Raw genomic sequence first — 13,961 nt, forward strand, 5'->3', positions numbered from 1 at the left:
CGCGACACCTTGATCTCCATCGAAGCATCGTTGTCGTTTCGCCAATCTTATGCTTCCACGACTATCGCTACCGCTTAGTGATAAAGTAAAGCATTACATCGCGATTGCATTGCATACAATAAAGCGACAACCATATGGCTCCTGCCAGTTGCCGATAACTCGGTTACAAAACATGATCATCTCATACAATAAAATTTAGCATCATGTCTTGACCATATCACATCACAACATGCCCTGCAAAAACAAGCTAGACGTCCTCTACTTTGTTGTTGCAAGTTTTACGTGGCTGCTACGGGCTTAAGCAAGAACCAATCTCACCTACGCATCAAAACCACAACGATAGTTCGTCAAATAGACTCCGTTTTAACCTTCGCAAGGACCGGGCGTAGCCACACTCGGTTCAACTAAAGTTGGAGAGACAGTCGCCCGCAAGCCACCTGTGTGCAAAGCACGTCGGGGGAACTGGTCTCGCGTAAGCGTACGCGTAAGGTTGGTCCGGGTCGTCTCGTCCAACAATACCGCCGAACCAAAGTATGACATGCTGGTAGGCAGTATGACTTGTATCGCCCACAACTCACTTGTGTTCTACTCGTGCAAATAACATCAAACCATAAAACCTAGGCTCTGATACCACTGTTGGGGAACGTAGTAATTTCAAAAAATTTCCTACGCACACGCAAGATCATGGTGATGCATAGCAACGAGGGGGACAGTCTGATCTACATACCCTTGTAGATCGCAACGGAAGCGTTGACACAACGTAGAGGAAGTAGTCGTACGTCTTCTTCCCGATCCGACCGATCCAAGCACCGTTACTCCGGCACCTTCGAGTTCTTAGCACACGTACAGCTCGATGACGATCCCCGGGCTCCGATCCAGCAAAGCTTCAGGGAGGAGTTCCGTCAGCACGACGGCGTGGTGACGATCTTGATGTTCTACCGACGCAGGGCTTCGCCTAAGCACTACAACGATATGATCGAGGTGGAATATGGTGGCAAGGGGCACCGCACACGGCTAAGGAACGATCTCAATGATCAACTTGTGTGTCTAGAGGTGCCCCCTGCCTCCGTATATAAAGGAGCCAAGGGGGAGAGGTGCGCCGGCCAGGAGGAGGGCGCAGGAGGAGTCCTACTCCTACCGGGAGTAGGACTCCCCCCCCCAATCCTATTCCAACTAGGATTCCCAAGGGGGAAAGAGGGAGAGGGGTGGCCGGCCACCTCTCCTAGTCCTAATAGGACTAGGGGAAGGGGGAGGCTCGCAGCCCTTATGGGCAGCCCTTTCACCTTTCCACTAAGGCCCACTAAGGCCCATATGATTCCCGGGGGGTTCCGGTAACCTCCCGGTACTCCGGTAAAATCCCGATTTCACCCGGAACACTTCCGAGGTCCAAACATAGGCTTCCAATATATCAATCTTTATGTCTCGACCATTTCGAGACTCCTCGTCATGTCCGTGATCACATCCAGGACTCCGAACAACCTTCGGTACATCAAAATGCATAAACTCATAATAACTGTCATCGTAACGTTAAGCGTGCGGACCCTACGGTTCGAGAACAATGTAGACATGACCGAGACACGTCTCCGGTCAATAACCAATAGCGGGACCTGGATGCCCATATTGGCTCCTACATATTCTACGAAGATCTTTATCGGTCAGACCGCATAACAACATACGTTGTTCCCTTTGTCATCGGTATGTTACTTGCCCGAGATTCGATCATCGGTATCCAATACCTAGTTCAATCTCGTTACTGGCAAGTCTCTTTACTCGTTCCGTAATTCATCATGCCGCAACTAACTCATTAGTTGCAATGCTTGCAAGGCTTTAAGTGATGTGCATTACCGAGAGGGCCCAGAGATACCTCTCCGACAATTGGAGTGACAAATCCTAATCTCGAAATATGCCAACCCAACATCTATCTTTGGAGACACCTGTAGTACTCCTTTATAGTCACCCAGTTATGTTGTGACATTTGGTAGCACCCAAAGTGTTCCTCCGGTAAACGGGAGTTGCATAATCTCATAGTCATAGGAACATGTATAAGTCATGAAGAAAGCAATAGCAACATACTAAACGATCGGGTGCTAAGCTAATGGAATGGGTCATGTCAATCAGATCATTCAACTAATGATGTGACCTCGTTAATCAAATAACAACTCTTTGTTCATGGTTAGGAAACATAACCATCTTTGATTAACGAGCTAGTCTAGTAGAGGCATACTAGTGACACTCTGTTTGTCTATGTATTCACACATGTATTATGTTTCCGGTTAATACAATTCTAGCATGAATAATAAACACTTATCATGATATAAGGAAATAAATAATAACTTTATTATTGCCTCTAGGGCATATTTCCTTCACGAATATAGCCGTCCAATATATCAATCTTTACGTCTCGACCATTTTGAGACTCCTCGTCATGTCTGTGATCACATCCGGGACTCCTAACTACCTTCGGTATATCAAAACACAAAAACTCATAATACCGATCGTCACCGAACTTTAAGTGTGCGGACCCTACGGGTTCGAGAACTATGTAGACATTGATCTTTATGTAGACATGACCGGTTTTCTCCAAAATCACCCGAAACACTTCCGGTGTCCGAATATAGCCGTCCAATATATTGATCTTTATGTCTCGACCATTTCGAGACTCCTCGTCATGTCCGTGATCATATCCGGGACTCCGAACAACCTTCGGTACATCAAAATATATAAACTCATAATGAAACTGTCATCGTAACGTTAAGCGTGCAGACCCTACGGGTTCGAGAACAATGTAGACATGACCGAGACACATCTCCGGTCAATAACCAATTGCGGAACCTGGATGTTCATATTGGCTCCCATATATTCCACGAAGATCTTTATTGGTCAAACCGCATAACAGCATACGTTGTTCCCTTTGTCATCGGTATGTTACTTGCCCGAGATTCGATCGTCGGTATCTCAATACCTAGTTCAATCTCGTTACTGGCAAGTCTCTTTACTCGTTCCGTAATACATCATCCTGCAACTAACTCATTAGTTACAATGCTTGCAAGGCTTATAGTGATGTGTATTACCGAGTGGGCCCAGAGATACCTCTTCGACAATCGGAGTGACAAATCCTAATCTCGAAATACGCCAACTCAACAAGTACCTTCGGAGACACCTGTAGAGCATATTTATAATCACCCAGTTACATTGTGACGTTTGGTTGCACACAAAGTGTTCCTCCGGTAAACGGGAGTTGCATAATCTCATAGTAATAGGAACATGTATAGGTCATGAAGAAAGCAATAGCAACGTGCTAAACGATCAAGTGCTAAGCTAACAGAATGGGTCAAGTCAATCACATCATTCTCCTAATGATGTGATCTCATTAATAAAATGACAACTCATGTCTATGGCTAGGAAACATAATCATCTTTGATCAACGAGCTAGTCAAGTAGAGGCATACTAGTGACACTCCGTTTGTCTATGTATTCACACATGTATCATGTTTCCGGTTAATACAATTCTAGCATGAATAATAAACATTTATCATGATATAAGGAAATAAATAATAACTTCATTATTGCCTCTCGGGCATATTTCCTTCAGCACAGCCGCACCGTGTTGATCTTGTATTCTCCCTCTCCAGTTTACCATGCCGATGCACATAACATGATTTGTCAGCTTATAACATATGCTTGTATAGAATTTTTTTGCCCAAACAGTGATGGACAAAATGAAAAACAAAACGCACCGCACATCCACAGACTATCTCCTGCATGCACTTCACCCGCTCCACATTTAGCCTGCTTTTCGAATACCTTATACCAAATCCAAGCTCCCACGAATACAAATTGTAGAATTGATAGGCTTCATCCAATGAATCAAAAGAGGTCCCGACAGCTGGGTTGACAACATTGCCATCCCTTTTCAATATGAACGCCCTCATGGACAATTCAAGGGCACTTTTCCGGTTAGGGTTGAGCTCGCGCTCAACGGGGGCCTTTCTGATCCTTACCCTGTTATGTTTGAGAGACAAATTCAATAATTCGCATAAAAAAGAAAATCAATGCCTCTTCCTCAATGCACCAGATTACACGAAACTAACAATGATTGCCCCCCTGATTTACAATTTTATACAAAGGCAACCACGACAAAGCAGGACTGCAGATAAAAAACAAGAAATGCAAACAAAATCCTTTCCTAATATCGTACTCGGACACCTCTCGACTTTTTAGTTAAACTAGCTACAAACAGGATATGCAAATTCAAAGAACACGAACACTGTCCAATAGCCCGCACGCAGATAATCCCAGTAATTTCAGAAATCTAATGTAATCAGTCAGACACCCAGTGGGAATTTAGTATAGACCTGTACTAAATTACTACATAACATATAGCTAGATGTTAATGAAATTGTTTTTGCATACATGACCAGCAGAAAAAAAGAAATCGGTTCTACGCGTGATTACCTGCGTGTCCATTCGCTCGTAGCCTCCGAACAAACTTGCAAGAGCGGGTCCTCGCCAAGAAATCCGGCATCTCCACCACCGCTACGGAGGTCCCCTGCACGATGAATGTCAGCCTCAGCGACGCTGATATAAGCCTGGGACTCTATAGGCCGGGCAACACCAGCAGGGCCCGCATTCCCGCGGCTAATCCTGCACAGAAAAAATCAAATCAAGGAATTTCAGGGACAAACGGTGACTACATCAGCCAAGCAACCAGATCTAATCCTAACTTCATCTTTTGCGTGAGACAAAAACTCGTAGCTCTGCTAAGTGGCATTTGAATTACCTCCGTTCGAAATCGCCCTCCGTTTCCATGGGCAGGTCCATGGAGCAGGCTCCAAGGTCTCGATCCGGAGGAGGAAGATGAACTGGAGGAAGGAGCAGCAGGAGGCGTACGGGCCTATGCCCTGACGGCCAGTGCTTTGAGAAAGGGATAGCTAGCCACGCGATGTGGGCCAACATGCCCTGCGCCTCGACTCGAGACTAGTCACATGATCTTTGCAAATGTACCAAACCCAGCTGCACCGGGTACCAGCCCACGCACTCCGCGAGTCCAGCTCCACAGCAGCAAAACATTTGTTCCACACCGATACACCTATGGACCTACTACCTATTGTACTAGGGAACGGACGGGGGGAGACAGCGAAGTGGTGTTTGCCAATCCCCAGGAATGGTTGGACGGCCATGATTAAGTCCACACGAGCCGCCGTCCACCGAAAAGTCACTTCGGTGAAGCCCAGCTTTATACAAAAGCAAAAGATTCCGCTGGTTCAGACAGGCGAAGTACAATGTGACACCATGTACTGCTTTTGCCTTTGGGGTTAAATTAAACTGGAGCTTTGAAAATCGAAATATTGTGGACTTTTGCCAAGTGTAACCAATTCTCTGTCTGTCTTTGTTCATACGAAAAGCAAACCGCTTTTATTGACCCATTTGCTACAAGCATAATGTACCAGTACTATACAACATTAAATAAGCCTCCAGGTGACAGGACGTGGGCATGCTTGTATCAAACATATGTTGTGCATTGTGCAAAATGGCCATTTTTATGGGACACCGGGCCAAAAGAAAAGATGCGCAAAGCCTTTTTGTACTTTTGGAGAGAAGCCTTTACAGCATTACCACGTGACACATGTGGTAAGAGCATCTTCAGCCGCGCCCCCAACAGGCCCTCCCCAGGCGTTTTTGCCGCGCCGACGCCGAAAAAACGGTCCAGTCGCGCTCCCAGAAGCCCGTTTTTCGCCGGCTCGGGCCGAAACTGGTGCCGGCGGATCCAGGCCGAACCCGGCGCCCTGGGGGGCACCTGGGGCGCCGGCACAAGCGAAAAGGGCGCGTGGGTTCGCCCTGTCGGCGAGGCGGGCACCTCTTCCCGCCGTTTCCCACTTCCCTCCCATACTCTTCCTTCCTCCCACCAATCTCCCTCCCGCTCGCCTCCCAGCCGGCCGCCATGCCACCGAAGAAGTACGTCGCCCCCCGCACGGCAGCAACCGCGACCGCCTCTGTCGCCCAGCCGAAGCAGAGGAAGCCGAGGGCGCCGCCCATCAAGCCACCGGCATGTCAAACGCCGAGTGGAGGGAGGAATTTCAGCGGCGGGAGGCTGTCATCACCGACCGGCGGAACAGGGCCATCGCCAAGAAGGCCCGTGACAACGCGACGCGCGCGGCTGCGGTTGCCTCATCGGCGGACCAAGCCGAGGCCGAGGCGACTCGCGCGGGGATGATGAATCCACCCGGAAGCCATGCCCAGTACGCGCCCTGGGGCCAGCAAGGCGTCGGCTCTCCGCGGCCATGGGGATCGCCCTCGTCGGGCTACGCCGACGGGGACGCGCACGGTGGGTTCAACCCAAACGTCACCTTCCCCCATGGATACCTAGCCCAGCGCACACCCTCTCCCGCCTTCGCCGGCGTGCAGTACCCTCCATACAACTACTCGCCGCCCGCCTACGCTTCCTCCCCGATGCCCCAGCTACGCCATGGCCTGCTGCCCTTCTCGCACCTCGGCGACACCGACGAGACCGAGGCCGACATGGACGACATCATCGAGGCAGGTTCGGCCGCGGCCGCCGCGTCTCCCGGGTTCGCCACCCAGGACGAGGTGGTGGATCTCAGCGGCGACATGGACGGCGAGCTCAGCTACTTCTACGGCGAGGACGAGTAGGAGGAGCAGCAGGAGGAGGACGACGAGGAGGAGGAGGAGGAGCTGACGCGTGTTCCAGCGAAGGGGCGCAAGAAGAAAAAGCGGGCGGCCAGGTCAGGCGAGCCGCGCATCAAGTGGGCATCCAAGGAGGAAGAATGCCTCGCCGAAGCATGGAAAGTCGTATGCCTCAACCCGACGACCGGCACGAATCAGAGCATCGACACCTACAGGAACCGCATCAAGGCCGAGTTCGACGAGCGCAAGCTCGTCGACCCCTACTTCAAACGCGTCTACATGCAGCGCGGCTCCAAGGCGATGGCGAACCATTGGGGGCGTAACCAGGGGGGCGTGCAACAAATGGCATGGGGTCGTCGAGGAGGTCTTGGCTCGCCCGGAGAGCGGCGCCAGCGTTGAGGATCAGGTATGCCACGCCGGTCTCCCGCCTCTCTTCGCCGTGTACGCGCGCCAACTGTTTGTTCCTCCGCGCAGTTGCTGCGCATGTTCGCCCTGTACCGGCAGAGCAATAGCGACGCCGAATTCAAGTACCTCCACTTCTACAAGCGCACTGACAAGTGCGAGAAGTGGGCGGAAGTCTGGCGCACCCTTAACAAGGCCAAGGAGACCTACAAACCGGACGTGCCAACTCCTGGCGCATCGGAAGGGCGGCCGGACGGCAACAAAGTTGCCAAGTGAAGGAAATATGCCCTAGAGGCAATAATAAAGTTATTATTTATTTCCTTATATCATGATAAATGTTATTATTCATGCTAGAATTGTATTAACCGGAAACATAATACATGTGTGAATACATAGACAAACAGTGTCACTAGTATGCCTCTACTTGACTAGCTCGTTAATCAAAGATGGTTATGTTTCCTAACCATGAACAAAGAGTTGTTATTTGATTAACGAGGTCACATCATTAGTTGAATGATCTGATTGACATGACCCATTCCATTAGCTTAGCATCCGATCGTTTAGTATGTTGCTATTGCTTTCTTCATGACTTATACATGTTCCTATAACTATGAGATTATGCAACTCCCGTTTGCTGGAGGAACACTTTGGGTGCTACCAAATGTCACAACGTAACTGGGTGATTATAAAGGAGCATTACAGGTGTCTCCAAAGGTAGATGTTGGGTTGGCGTATTTCGAGATTAGGTTTTGTCACTCCGATTGTCGGAGAGGTATCTCTGGCCCCTCTCGGTAATGCACATCACTTAAGCCTTGCAAGCATTGCAACTAAATGAGTTAGTTGTGGGATGATGTATTACAGAATGAGTAAAGAGACTTGCCGGTAACGAGATTGAACTAGGTATTGGAATACCGACGATCGAATCTCGGGCAAGTAACATACCGATGACAAAGGGAACAACGTATGTTGTTATGCGGTCTGACCGATAAAGATCTTCGTAGAATATGTAGGAGCCAATATGGGCATCCAGGTCCCGCTATTGGTTATTGACCGGAGACGTGTCTCAGTCATGTATACATTGTTCTCGAACCCGTAGGGTCCGCACGCTTAAGGTTACGATGACAGTTATATTATGAGTTTATGCATTTTGATGTACCGAAGGTTGTTCGGAGTCCCGGATGTGATCACGGGCATGACGAGGAGTCTCGAAATGGTCGAGACATAAAGATTGATATATTGGAAGCCTATGTTTGGATATCGGAAGTGTTCCGGGTGAAATCGGGATTTTACCGGAGTACCGGGAAGGTTACCGGAACCCCCCGGGAGCTAAATGGGCCATGATGGGCCTTAGTGGAAAAGAGAAGAGGCAGCCCTACATGGGCTGTGCGCCTCCCCCTTCCCCTAGTCCTATTAGGACTAGGAGAGGTGGCCGGCCCCCTCTCTCTCTTTTCCCCCTCCGCGAATCTTATTCCAACTAGGATTGGGGGGGGGGGGGGGAATCCTACTCCCAGAGGGAGTAGGACTCTCCTGGCACGCCTCCTATGGCCGGCCAGCCTCCCCCCCTCTAGTCCTTTATATACTGAGGCAGAGGCACCCCAGAAACACACAAGTTGATCCACGTGATCTATTCCTTAGCCCTGTGCGGTGCCCCCTGCCACCATATTCCTCGATAATACTATAGCGGAGTTTAGGCGAAGCCCTGCTGCTGTAGTGCATCAAGATCGTCACCACGCCGTCGTGCTGACGGAACTCTTCCCTGACACTTTGCTGGATCGGAGTCCGGGGATAGTCATCGAGCTGAACGTGTGCTCGAACTCGGAGGTGCCGTAGTTTCGGTGCTTGATCGGTTGGATCGTGAAGACGTACGACTACTTCCTCTACGTTGTGTCAGCGCTTCCGCAGTCGGTCTGCGTTGGGTACATAGACAACACTCTCCCCTCTCGTTGCTATGCATCACATGATCTTGCGTGTGCGTAGGAATTTTTTTGAAATTACTACGAAACCCAACAGTGGTATCAAAGCCTAGGTTATTTATGTTGATGTTATATGCACGAGTAGAACACAAGTGAGTTGTGGGCGATATAAGTCATACTGCCTACCAGCATGTCATACTTTGGTTCGGTGGCATTGTTGGACGAGACGACCTGGACCAACCTTACGCGTACGCTTACGCGAGACTGGTTTCCCCGACGTACTTTGCACACAGGTGGCTTGCAGGCGACTGTCTCTCCAACTTTAGTTGAACCAAGTGTGGCTATGCCCGGTCCTTGCGAAGGTTAAAACGGAGTCTATTTGACAAACTATCATTGTGGTTTTGATGCGTAGGTAGGATTGGTTCTTACTTAAGCCCGTAGCAGCCACATAAAACTTGCAACAACAAAGTAGAGGACGTCTAACTTGTTTTTGCAGGGCATGTTGTGATGTGATATGGTCAAGACATGATGCTGAATTTTATTGTATGAGATGATCATGTTTTGTAACCGAGTTATCGGCAACTGGCAGGAGCCATATGGTTGTCGCTTTATTGTATGCAATGAAATCGCGATGTAATGCTTTACTTTATTACTAAGCAGTAGTGATAGTCGTGGAAGCATAAGCTTGGCGAGACGACAACGATGCTACGATGGAGATCAAGGTGTCACGCCGGTGACGATGGTGATCACGACGGTGCTTCGGAGATGGAGATCACAAGCACAAAATGATGATGGCCATATCATATCACTTATATTGATTGCATGTGATGTTTATCCTTTTATGCATCTTATCTTGCTTTGATTGACGGTAGCATTATAAGATGATCTCTCACTAAATTATCAAGAAGTGTTCTCCCTGAGTATGCACCGTTGCGAAAGTTCTTCGTGCTGAGACACCACGTGATGATCGGGTGTGATAGGTTCTACGTTCAAATACAACGGGTGCAAAACAGTTGCACACGCGGAATACTCAGGTTATACTTGACGAGTCAAGCATATACAGATATGGCCTCGGAACACGGAGACCGAAAGGTCGAACGTGAATCATATAGTAGATATGATCAACATAACGATGTTCACCATTGAAAACTACTCCATCTCACGTGATGATCGGTTATGGTTTAGTTGATTTGGATCACGTAATCACTTAGAGGATTAGAGGGATGTCTATCTAAGTGGGAGTTCTTTAACTTGATTAACTGAACTTAAATTTATCATGAAACTTAGTACCTGATTAGTATCTTGCTTGTTTATGTTTGATTGTAGATAGATGGCTCGTGTTGTTGTTCCGTTGAATTTTAATGTGTTCCTTGAGAAAGAAAAGTTGAAAGATGATGGTAGCAATTACACGGACTGGGTCCGTAACTTGAGGATTATCCTCATTGCTGCACAGAAGAATTACGTCCTGGAAGCACCGCTGGGTGCCAGGCCTGCTGCAGGAGCAACGCCAGATGTTATGAACGTCTGGCAGAGCAAAGCTGATGACTACTCGATAGTTCAGTGTGCCATGCTTTACGGCTTAGAATCGGGACTTCAACGACGTTTTGAACGTCATGGAGCATATGAGATGTTTCAGGAGTTGAAGTTAATATTTCAAGCAAATGCCCGGATTGAGAGATATGAAGTCTCCAATAAGTTCTATAGCTGCAAGATGGAGGAGAACAGTTCTGTCAGTGAGCATATACTCAAAATGTCTGGGTATAATAATCACTTGATTCAATTGGGAGTTAATCTTCCAGATGATAGCGTCATTGACAGAATTCTTCAATCACTGCCACCAAGCTACAAGAGCTTCGTGATGAACTATAATATGCAAGGGATGAACAAGACTATTCCCGAGCTCTTCGCGATGTTGAAAGCTACGGAGGTAGAAATCAAGAAGGAGCATCAAGTGTTGATGGTCAACAAGACCACTAGTTTCAAGAAAAAGGGCAAAGGGAAGAAGAAGGGGAACTTCAAAAAGAGCGGCAAGCAAGTTGCTACTCAAGAGAAGAAACCCAAACCTGGACCTAAGCCTGAGTGCTTCTATTGCAAGCAGACTGGTCACTGGAAGCGGAACTTCCCCAAGTATTTGGCGGATAAGAAGGATGGCAAGGTGAACAAAGGTATATGTGATATACATGTTATTGATGTGTACCTTACTAATGCTCGCAGTAGCACCTGGGTATTTGATACTGGTTCTGTTGCTAATATTTGCAACTCGAAACAGGGACTACGGATCAAGCGAAGATTGGTTAAGGACGAGGTGACGATGCGCGTGGGAAACGGTTCCAAAGTCGATGTGATCGCAGTCGGCATGCTACCTCTACATCTACCTTCGGGATTAGTATTAGACCTAAATAATTGTTATTTGGTGCCAGCGTTAAGCATGAACATTATATCTGGATCTTGTTTGATGCGAGACGGTTATTCATTTAAATCAGAGAATAATGGTTGTTCTATTTATATGAGTAATATCTTTTATGGTCATGCACCCTTGAAGAGTGGTCTATTCTTGTTGGATCTCGATAGTAGCAACACACATATTCATAATGTTGAAGCCAAAAGATGCAGAGTTGATAATGATAGTGCAACTTATTTGTGGCACTGCCGTTTAGGTCATATCGCTGTAAAGCGCATGAAGAAACTCCATTCTGATGGACTTTTGGAACCACTTGATTATGAATCACTTGGTATTTGCGAACCGTGCCTCATAGGCAAGATGACCAAAACGCCGTTCTCCGGTACTATGGAGAGAGCAACAGATTTATTGGAAATCATACATACAGATGTATGTGGTCCGATGAATATTGAGGCTCGTGGCGGATATCATTATTTTCTCACCTTCACAGATGATTTAAGCAGATATGGGTATATCTACTTAATGAAACATAAGTCTGAAACATTTGAAAAGTTCAAAGAATTTCAGAGTGAAGTTGAAAATCATCGTAACAAGAAAATAAAGTTTCTACGATCTGATCGTGGAGGAGAATATTTGAGTTACGAGTTTGGTGTACATTTGAAAAATTGTGGAATAGTTTCGCAACTAACGCCACCCGGAACACCTCAGCGTAATGGTGTGTCCGAACATCGTAATCGTACTTTACTGGATATGGTACGATCTATGATGTCTCTTACTGATTTACCGCTATCGTTTTGGGGATACGCTCTAGAGACGGCCGCATTCACGTTAAATAGGGCACCATCAAAATCCGTTGAGACGACGCCTTATGAACTGTGGTTTGGCAAGAAACCAAAGTTGTCGTTTCTAAAAGTTTGGGGCTGCGATGCTTATGTGAAAAAGCTTCAACCTGATAAGCTCGAACCCAAATCGGAGAAATGTGTCTTCATAGGATATCCAAAGGAAACTATTGGATACACCTTCTATCACAGATCCGAAGGCAAGACTTCTGTTGCTAAATTCAGAAACTTTCTGGAGAAGGAGTTTCTCTTGAAAGAAGTGAGTGGGAGGAAAGTAGAGCTTGACGAGGTAACTGTACCTGCTCCCTTATTGGAAAGTAGTACATCACAGAAACCTGTTTCTGCGACACCTACACCGATCAGTGAGGAAGCTAATGATAATGATCATGAAAACTTCAGAACAAGATACTACTGAACCTCATAGATCAACCAGAGTAAGATCCGCACTAGAGTGGTACGGTAATCCTGTTCTGGAAGTCATGCTACTAGATCATGATGAACCTACGAACTATGAAGAAGCAATGGTGAGCCCAGATTCCGCAAAGTGGCTTGAAGCCATGAAATCTGAGATGGGATCCATGTATGAGAACAAAGTGTGGACTTTGGCTGACTTGCCTGATGATCGGCAAGCAATTGAGAATAAATGGATCTTCAAGAAGAAGACTGACGCTGACGGTAATATTACTGTCTACAAAGCTCGACTTGTCGCAAAAGGTTTTCGGCAAGTTCAAGGGATTGACTACGATGAGACCTTCTCACCCGTAGCGATGCTTAAGTCTGTCCGAATCATGTTAGCAATTGCCGCATTTTATGATTATGAAATTTGGCAGATGGATGTCAAAACTGCATTCCTGAATGGATTTCTGGAAGAAGAGTTGTATATGATGCAACCAGAAGGTTTTGTCGATCCAAAGGGAGCTAACAAAGTGTGCAAGCTCCAGCGATCCATTTATGGACTGGTGCAAGCCTCTCGGAGTTGGAATAAACGTTTTGATAGTGTGATCAAAGTATTTGGTTTTATACAGACTTTTGGAGAAGCCTATATTTACAAGAAAGTGAGTGGGAGCTCTGTAGCATTTCTGATATTATATGTGGATGACATATTGCTGATTGGAAATGATATAGAATTTCTGGATAGCATAAAGGGATACTTGAATAAGAGTTTTTCAGTGAAAGACCTCGGTGAAGCTGCTTACATATTAGGCATAAAGATCTATAGAGATAGATCAAGACGCTTAATTGGACTTTCACAAAGCACATACCTTGACAAGATTTTGAAAAAGTTCAAAATGGATCAAGCAAAGAAAGGGTTCTTGCCTGTGTTACAAGGTGTGAAGTTGAGTCAGACTCAATGCCCGACCACTGCAGAAGATAGAGAGAAAACTAAAGATGTTCCCTATGCTTCAGCCATAGGCTCTATCATGTATGCAATGCTGTGTACCAGACCTGATGTGTGCATTGCTATAAGTTTAGCAAGGAGGTACCAAAGTAATCCAGGAGTGGATCACTGGATAGCGGTCAAGAACATCCTGAAATACCTGAAAAGGACTAAGGATAGGTTTCTCGTATATGGAGGTGACAAAGAGCTCACCGTAAAAGGTTACGTTGATGCAAGCTTTGACACTGATCCGGACGATTCTAAATCGCAAACCGGATACGTGTTTACATTAAACGGTGGAGCTGTCAGTTGGTGCAGTTCTAAACAAAGCATCGTAGTGGGATCTACATGTGAAGCAGAATACATAGCTGCTTCGGAAGCAG

General features: G+C 46.9%; 1 protein-coding gene across 1 annotated transcript; it reads right to left on the reverse strand.

Annotated features, from left to right (window-relative positions):
- Positions 1–3,588: 3,588 nt before the first annotated feature.
- LOC147961237 (uncharacterized) lies at positions 3,589–4,956 on the reverse strand. The gene is made up of 4 exons (XM_087533726.1): positions 4,781–4,956; positions 4,456–4,644; positions 3,738–4,002; positions 3,589–3,624 (listed from the first exon to the last, which is right to left on the reverse strand). The coding sequence occupies exons 1-4, from the start codon at positions 4,954–4,956 to the stop codon at positions 3,589–3,591; spliced, it is 666 nt and encodes a 221-aa protein (XP_087389852.1).
- Positions 4,957–13,961: the final 9,005 nt, after the last annotated feature.

The sequence above is a fragment of the Triticum urartu genome, chromosome 7A, assembly GCF_056163025.1.
Source record: "Triticum urartu cultivar PI428250 chromosome 7A, HENAU_Tu73, whole genome shotgun sequence".
Lineage (NCBI taxonomy): Eukaryota > Viridiplantae > Streptophyta > Magnoliopsida > Poales > Poaceae > Triticum > Triticum urartu.

What these genes read in the sequence shown, in the direction of transcription:
- LOC147961237 (XM_087533726.1), bottom strand. Translation starts at nt 4,956, where the DNA reads ATGTTGGCCCACATCGCGTGGCTAGCTATCCCTTTCTCAAAGCACTGG. An exon ending in GAGGGCGATTTCGAACGGAG is followed by an intron (nt 4,645 to 4,780) that starts GTAATTCAAATG and finishes TTTTCTGTGCAG; the next exon opens with GATTAGCCGCGGGAATGCGG. An exon ending in ACGAGCGAATGGACACGCAG is followed by an intron (nt 4,003 to 4,455) that starts GTAATCACGCGT and finishes CAAACATAACAG; the next exon opens with GGTAAGGATCAGAAAGGCCC.